Consider the following 9,116-nt stretch of genomic DNA (forward strand, 5'->3'; position numbering starts at 1 on the left):
AGCGCTGGGTCTCTGATGGAGATAACAATGGTATCCCCTCTAAAATCTCTTCTCATTGGGAGTCTGAGATTTTCCCTAGATCTGCTTACCATTTTCCCTTTATAGTGAGGGGATATCCTTTCAAACACTCCTCCAGGAGACTAGAGTAAATATTAGATATAATTCCCCTAATCGAACCCCCTCCCACTGCTAGTTTTAATGCGCAGTGACTTGAGTTTTGGATACCTCCATCTCTGACCGTCTTTAACCTCTTCCCGCTCAGCGTCCGATATATCGGACGCTGAGCTCAGTGACTTAGCGCTCAGCGTCCGATATATCGGACGCTGAGCTGATGCCGGTTTGGCTCAAGATCTGAGCCGAACCGGCATCGGGAAAGACGGGGTGCCGGCTGTGACTGATAGCCGGCACCCCAGTGTAACACCCGCGATCGGAGTTGTCTCCGATCGCGGGTGCTTAACCCGTTAAATGCATCTAACATGTATCTGGGGGGTCTTTCCCCCACGATCGGCCCCCCGAACCGTTTTCGGGGTGCGCCGATCGTTGCTATAGTAACTCTGGGGTCCGATCTGGACCCCAGAGTTACCTGCAAGAATTGCCAGTAAGATGGCGTCTGTGACGTCATCTTACTGGCACAGTGCCAGCCTATGCAAGTGTATAGGCTGACACTGATAATACTCTGCAATACATGAGTATTGCAGAATATTATCATGAACAAGCAATCAGAGGATTTCTTGTTCATGTACCATGGTATAAAAGTGAAAAAGTAAAAAAAAAAATGTTATTCAATAAAAAAATAAAGTAATAAATCACTAAAAATGCCCAAAACCCCCAAAACATATAAAGAGACATATAACTAAAAAAAAAGTCTAAATCATAATACAAACCCCACATATATAGTATCACCGCGTCCGTAACAACCCGTAGAATAAAAGTAAATCATTATTGAACCCCCACGATAAACGCCGTAAAAAAAACCTGCTATAAACCTTCCAAAAATTATGATTTTTAGCTATTCAATCCCACAAAAAATGCTATAAAATGCGATCAAAAAACCATGTGTACTCCGACATGATACTGGTGCAAAGTACAACATGTCCCGCAAAAAACAAGCCATCAACCAGCTCCGTAGCCAAAAAAGTAACAATGTTATGCCACTTGGAAGACGGCAATACATAAATGATAGATTTTTCCCCACATTAGGGTTTTGTTTGACAAATTTAGTAAAACGTAAGAAAATATATTCAAGTCTGGTATCCCCGTAATCGTATCGACCCATAGAATAAAGATAACATGATTATTAGTCTATACGGTGAACACCAAAAAAAAAAAAGAGTAAAAAATCCAGTACAGAATTGATGCTTTTCTACTCCTGCCCTCAAAAAAAGTTCCTAAATTTTCAACAATAGGTGATACCAACCCCAAAATGGTAACAATGGAAAAAGCATCTCATCGCGCAAAAAAAATGGCATCACATGGCCCTAATAACGCAAAAGCGAAAATTTTATAGCCTTCAAAAGGGGCCAATGAGGAAACTAAAATCCTGGCAGCTGCAGGGCGCTCCTTCCCTTCTGCGTCTCGCTGTGCGCCCATAAAACAAGTAACGGCCACATGTGGGGGGTCTTTGTACTCAGGAGAAATTGCAGAACAAATTGTATGGTGGGTTTTCTCTTTTTATATTTTGGAAATGTGTAAATTTTAGTGCTAAATGAACGTATAAGGGAACAATTTGACCATTCTAAATTTCACCTCCATTTTGATTCAATTACTATGAAGATCTCAAGGGGTTAACAATCTTCGTAAAAGCTGTTTCTGATAGCTTGAGGGGTGCAGATTTGAAAATGGGTTGGTTATATACGGGGGTTTTGATGCTAAATATGTAAAATTTCATTCCAAACTGTATTTATCCCCAAAATAGTCAATTCTGAAAATCCGGAAAAGCGATATTCTTTTTGTAAGCCGCGTGACATCAAAATAAATTATCCAGACATATCAAAAATTATGAAAATGTAAAGTAGACAAATGGGAAATGTTATTCAGCAACTTATTTAGGTGGTAAATCTATCTGCCTGGAAACGCAATGATTTTGAATTTCGAAAATGGCAAATTTTTCAAAAAATTTATCATATTTTCTTTTTTTTTGTAAATAAACGCAAAACTTATCAGCCAAAATTTACCACTAAAATGAAGTACAACATGTGGGGAAAAAACAATCTCAGAATCGTTTTGATAAGTAACAGTGTTCAAAAGTTATAACCATATAAAGCGACGCAGGTCAGAATCCAAAAAATCGGGCTGAGCCTTAACCTGCAAAATGGCTGCGTCCTTAAGGGGTTAAATATGCATGTCGTAATTGGAGAAATTTATAAAATTGCGCAAGTGATAGGTTTCCTGCAGCTTTGAAGGACCCTTTCAGCCTGAACATCTCAGGGAGCTGCGGATTATGCCAAATAGGGAAATATTCACTGTGACCCTGAATTCCCAACAAACTTTTAATCTTGGACGAGGTCTTAGATAACAGAGCCAAAGTCGAGCATCTTAATCCACTAGTTGTTCCTGTTTTCCCTGCTTCAACTGCTGCAATTGGTGATGGCATGCCATCACTGGGACCTACTCCCTCCAAGCCCTGCGCCAATCCTCTTAACTGCTGTGCTTGTGCTGCCAGAAAATGAGAATAGCCAGTCCCCCATTATCTTTTGGCTCTCTGGCTTAATCCTTTTAAAATTCTTCTTAAGGCTCCTCAACTGACTATGTTCAAAGCTTAGGGGAATGACATCCAAGGTAGTAGCCTCTGGAATATTGCATAAGCATCATGCACTACACAAAGAAAAGAGCTGGAGCCCTGGTTGTTATGCATGGTTCAAATGTTGGTGTAGAGCAACATGATTTGAGTTGCTTAAGCACTTGGGTTAATTTTCATTGGGGTACAGGCTTTTTTCTGCAGATAACTTGCACTTGAATGGAAGTTGCTGTTCTGATGGAGAAGATTCTAGCAGGGATGGTGGCGCTATTTAACCTAGGATTTGGAATTCGATGTTATTAAATGTTTTTACCTGTGTGAAGAGAGTTTCTCATAAATGTAGTGATATGGTCTCTTAGAAACAAGACTGTGTCCTTGGATATTGCCACCTCTGCTGGAGGGATTGCCCAAAGAAGCAAAAGGTTTTTGTATATGAAATGTCCGGGAGTTACTGCATGTCCTACAGCCGTCCTGTGGTAATGATCGCTGAATCCAGGAGGTCAGGCAGAGCTCAATAGCACAGCTCTGCCCCCAGCTGCCAGAGTGTGGGGTGGTCATATCCGAGGAAGCCATCTCGTTTCTAAGAGACAACATGGCGACATTTATGAGAAATTATCTTCACACAGGAACATTTTTTTTAATAACATCCAATTGAAGAAATGTTTACATATGGCAAATGAATTCAATTAAATTTAAATGCCAAGATGGGAATACTATAAAAAGCAAACATTGGCTGGAAAAAAAAACTATAAAAACCAAATTTTTAAAAAGGTAAATTCTCCAAAATTAAAGGCTGAACTTCAGACTGGGAGAAAATTTGTTACTCATAAAATTAGCCCTCACACAGCTCTGTTCACGGAAAAATGAAAAAGTTATGGATTTTTGAAGGTAGAGAGCAAGAAATCAGCGAAAAAACCCTGCGTCCTTAAGGGCTTAAAGGGAAGGTGTGCCATTCAGAGCAGATTTGCATTGTCGCTTTTTATAAGCTAAACAATTAATTTTTTTTTTTGGCAATTTAGACATATTAGGGTTTATTTTCTACAAGATAAGATGCACAAATGCTTTATCAGCTTATTGATGAGATTTTACTAACTCCATAATTGCATGGAGGAAAAGAAAACCATCAATTGTGGTTTTCAGATTTTTTTTTTTACATCTTTTCTTTGGAATGTTCCCCCCACCCCACCATAAATATGTTGTTATCTTTATTCTGTGGATCACTATGATTATTTATATATTTTTTTTACTATATTAATATATTTTTACAATTTTACTGAAGAAAAGCTAATTTTTTTTTTTTTGTGAGATAAATTGATCTTTTCAGTGGTACCATGTTGCCACACAACTTTTTAATCACTTTTTAGTGAAGGGATTTGATGAAAAAAAAAACATTTTTGGCATTTTAACAGCATTCACCGAGCGGGTCCATAAATTGTTATGGATGCTGCAATACCAAATATATGTTTTGGGTTTTTTTTTGGGTACTTTGGGTTCATCTTGATGGGATCGCTCGTTAGTCTCGTGATTGGTTCCGGTGTGAGTACAAGATCTTCCGACTCGGGAACCGTACCTCTCCGCTCCTAGTTCAGTTTCTCTCTCTCTGGGCCACACCAGCTTTACTCTCAAAAAGAAAGTAGATTGCAATAGTGCAACAGGGTTTTAACCATTAAAGAGTTGTTTTTTTAAAATTTGAAATGCTCACAAAACTTGTGTACAAAAAAGGCCTTCTGCATTAAAAGAGTTTGCACGCTCGGTTTTCTTGCCAAACTCAGAGTTTCGCCTGGATGGCTTCCTTCGGGGGCTTACCGACATGTAATCATTCCTGACTTCTATAAAAGCATGTACATTCTAATTGCACAGAAACACAATTGTTCGTGGTGCACAGCTTGCCCCCTAAGGAGCTACTCACGGTATAAGACCGGTCCACACAGTCTTTGGAAAAAGTCCACAGAAATAGAGAAAATAATTTCACTATGACTGGAGCTCCAAATATTCTTCTTCTCCCTCGTTATTCCATCTTAAAACATCAATGAACAGCACCAATCTTCAGTTTCTCCTGCTGAAAGTATGTCACCATTCAGTCTAGCACCATCGCACTCTCATTCTCCTTCTTTAATTATATTTGTAGCTGAAAGAAAATATGCAGGCAGATGGTGTGGTACGTTCCAATAAAGTTAAAATTTATTTCAGTTCATTATACTCACAAGAGTCCATTAAAAATGCGCATATCACAAATTCACATAACGGGATGCTAGCTTTCCTATCTGCCCAACCCAGGGTTTCGCCGGCAAGGCTTCTTCAAGGGCGTTACATTCTAATTGGTAGCAGCAATATCAGTACAATTTTAAAAAAAAATGATAATACTTAACTCTAATATAGCCAATATTACATTAATATTATTACATCACTTAAAAATAACATATTGATAATTCGTTACAAATAATTCCACCCTTAATAATGACATGTATTATCGCTGTGGAGGGAAGGAACAATGAGAGATAAAGTGCTTTAATAAAGTGCTATGATAGAAAATAAAGTGCTTTGCTTTTATAGAAAGAATTTAATTTTGAAGTCAGCATTGAGACCCAATGGGACTAAGGTTTTTAATTTTGAAAATCCAAAAGGATTCTCTCAGGTTTCATTTTTTTCAATAAATCCTCCCCTCTCCAGTGTGGGGACACTTGTTTAATACTGAAAAAGGAGGCGCTTTTGGGGTTCTTTTGATGATGTTTAGCATAATCATCAGATGGGGAATGATCCAATTTTCCCTTTCTGATGTTCCTAAAATGTTCATTATTTAAATTTTCTTATGGTCCTTCCGATGTATTTAGGCCAGAAGCAAAGATAATCATATATATCACCTTGCTAGAATCTCAAGTCACAAAGTGCTTTATGTCAAATACCTGTGAATTATTGGACGATGTGAAACTGCAAATGCTGCCAGTTCGTGACTCACCAACACTCCTACATGCCTTACACTGTGAGCACCTATAGAAACCTTTGTGTGCTGTACCGGTGGAATAAGCATTATTACTAATACTACTATGTACTATGTGAGGCTTTTAGACTTCGGGTGAATAATTTTTGGTTCCGTCAGAAAATGCCCTATAACCTGGTCATGTTGTAAAATGTGCCAATTTTTCTTTAACTTTCCTCACTTTATGTGAATCGCTAGTTTAATCTGTAAACTAGTGATTTTATTTTCCCTCTCCATGGTTTCTTTGTTTTCATTTTTTTGTTGTGTTATGGTCTTCTATTTCTGTTGTTCTGTTCTTCTTCTAGTTCCCTCTGTGCATTATTAATATCCTCAATCTATGTTTCTTTCTAAGAACCTCCCCTTTCATAGCGTAACTTGTCTTTCATAGTCTTCCTTTTTTGTACAATTTCTTTTAATTCGTTTGAACTGTCCCTTAGGAGTGTTTCTTAACCACAGAGTGAAGTGACAGCTTCCATACTCAATGAATCTGTTGCAATCTGTTTCTTTAAAATAAGTTTTGGTGTACAGTATATTATTCTCTTTAATTATTTCTAAGTACAAGAAATGAATATTGGATTTACTATAAGAAGCAAAGGATAGGTTGGAAACCTTTATATTCATTATAAACTCCTAGAACAGTTTATGAGAGCCCTGTCATAATATTATCACGTCATCAATGTACCTTTTATGAAGTTTTAGGTACTCCCTAAACGGATTATTGTCAAAAATGTGTATTTTCCCAAGTGGCCATTTGCAGATTGGCGTAACAGGGGACAAATATTGCCCCCATTTCCATCAAAAATATTCCTTCAAATCAAAAATAATTCTTTACTAATCCAAACCTTAAAAGATCAATAACAAACCGTTTTTGCTCATCCAAAACACATTCATCCTTCTCCAAAAATTCAACAACTGCAGCTATCCTTTGTTGATGCAGTATACAATGAGGTGACATCACAAGTACAAAAAAAGGTATCCTCATCTACAGTCATGGCCAAAAGTTTTGAGAATGATACAAATGTTAATTTTTACAAAGTCTACTGCATCAGGTTTTATAATGGCAATTTGCGTGTACTCCAGAATGTTATAAAGCGTGATCAGCTTAACAGCAATAAATTGCAAAGTCAATATTTGCTTAGAAAATGAACTTTTTCCCCCAAAACACATTTTAACTTCATTGCAGGCCTGCCTTAAAAGGAGCAGCTAACATCGTTTCAGTGACTGCTCCATTAACACAGGTGTAGGTGTTGATGAGGACAGGGCTGGTGATCAATCTGTCACGATTAAGTAAGAATCCCACCACTAGACAGAAGGCTGGTGCTTGGCATCATTGATTCTCTTCTGTTAACCATGTTTATCTCTAAATAAACACATGCAGTCATCATTGCACAAAACCTGCCTAACAGGGAAGAGTATCGCAGCTAGAAAGATTGCACCTCAGTCAGCAATCTATAGCAGTGGTGGCGAACCTATGGCACGGGTGCCAGAGGTGGCACTCAGAGCCCTCTAAATGGGCACCCTTGCCATCACCCCAGGGTAGAGTTTGCCAAACAGGAATCAAGAAGGACCCCAGAAGGAAGCTACAATGATAATCCAAACTTCTTCTCCTTCTTTCTACTGTATTGGTGTCCTCAGGTGCCTACACAATTTAAACCCGTGAAAGAGCAGGGAGTAATAAGTTACTGCTTAAATTGCTGCATTGCCATTTTGCAAAAAAATACGTGGGTTTTGGTTATAGTTTGGGCACTCAGTGTTTAAAAGGTTTGCCATCACTGATCTATAGCATCATCAAAGAATTCAAGGACAGTAAAAACTTCAAACGCCTTGAAAGCATACTTTGTTTTATGTACTTTCTATATTTGTATGTATGTCTATATATTAATATGTGTTTTTGTTTTGCAACCTAGGAAAACTCAAGCCAGTTCTGAAGTCCCAACCTGTACCCAAGAACAATAAAGGTCCAGTTAAATTAGTGGTTGCAAAAACCTTTGAAGAGATTGTATTGGACAAAACTTCAGATGTACTCATAGAGTTTTATGCACCTTGGTGCGGTCACTGCAAATCGCTTGAACCTGTTTACAATGACTTGGGCAAAAAATATAGATCAACACCAAATCTTGTTATAGCCAAGATGGATGCCACTGCCAATGATATACCCAATGACAAATACAAGGCAGAAGGATTTCCAACTATATATTTTGCACCACGTAACAAAAAACAGAACCCAATTAAATTTGAAGGTCATGACAGAGATCTAGAAGGTTTGTCTAAATTTATTGAAGAACACAGGGCAAAGTCAAAAACGAAAGAGGAACTTTGAATCCACAAATTTTTGCAAAAAAAAAAAAAAAGCATTTTTTTTAGGCGTCTTTTATGTACCAGTATTAAACACAGTTGCTGGACAAGTGGCTTAATTCACTGAGATTCTTGACTTTACAGGTTGCTATCAATTTGTTAACATGTATAGATGTCTCTTATTCTGCTTCCCTTTTTGATCTTGAAAATTTTTGGTGATTTTTTTTTTTTTTTCAAAAATTGATTCCAAGTTTTCCATTTTTATTGTTTTGAATGACAAAATCAAAATAAACTATGAATAATTGTGGATTAACTTCACTGAAGAATTGGTAATGAAATGACTTAAACTCCATACAATGGCGCATTAATGCCCGAATTTAGCAATATTTCTGAGCTATGTTATAACAAGTCTTGTGACAAATATTAGCATTTTCCTTTATCCAGTCTTCAAAATATTTGTACATTTTTACACTGTATTTTTTACAAAACATGTTTTATGTGAAATAATTCGGGAAGAATCAGCATAGAATCCAGGGTATGCATAAATCTGGGAGTGCAACAAAGTGAAAGTATACATACTTGTGTTATAAAGAGCAAGTGCTATAGAGCTGCAGGCCAGATTGTAAAAGAATTGTTACTTATTTCATTTTTATTACTTCATTTAAATCCACAGTGCTATAATGATGGCCCTATATAAAGATTATTATTATAATATAGAGGTCATTCAGTGGAGATTATTCAGGAGGGCTGCTGGAGGTGGCCTATCCGCCGGGGGTGAACATAAATTGAAGGCCCTGGGTTCTGGTGTCGCACTAGGCTGCAAGCTGAAAAACTTCACCAGGCACTCCCCAGGGCTCAGGGCTGCCCATAGAAATATGTTTGGGTTCTTGAGGTACCCGGGTGGGCCCTCATAATGTGTAGATGGCTGTAGATTTATTCGCTCTGCCCCCAGCCCTTCATGTTTTAATCTCACTTGGTCCGCCGATGACTGATTTATTACACAAAAAAACTAGTTGTGATAAATGTGGACTGGTGAGGACTTCTTTTTTTTGTAGCTAGAGTGATAATTGGGGCACTGCCCTTGTTAGGACAGGAGTTATTATACTG

The 9,116-nt window shown here is 37.7% G+C and overlaps 1 protein-coding gene across 4 annotated transcripts in view; it reads left to right on the top strand.

Moving 5' to 3' along the window:
- PDIA4 (protein disulfide isomerase family A member 4) overlaps positions 1–8,327 on the top strand; it is a 69,212-nt gene extending 60,885 nt beyond the window's left edge. For all 4 annotated transcript variants that reach the window (XM_072153039.1, XM_072153037.1, XM_072153040.1 and 1 more), the window contains one exon: positions 7,622–8,327. In XM_072153039.1, coding sequence (XP_072009140.1) covers positions 7,622–8,034 — 413 coding nt within the window. In that variant the 3' untranslated portion in view covers positions 8,035–8,327. The remainder of the gene's footprint in view (positions 1–7,621) is intronic.
- The last annotated feature ends 789 nt before the right edge of the window (positions 8,328–9,116 follow it).

This window comes from Engystomops pustulosus, chromosome 5 (genome assembly GCF_040894005.1).
Source record: "Engystomops pustulosus chromosome 5, aEngPut4.maternal, whole genome shotgun sequence".
Taxonomy (NCBI): domain Eukaryota; kingdom Metazoa; phylum Chordata; class Amphibia; order Anura; family Leptodactylidae; genus Engystomops; species Engystomops pustulosus.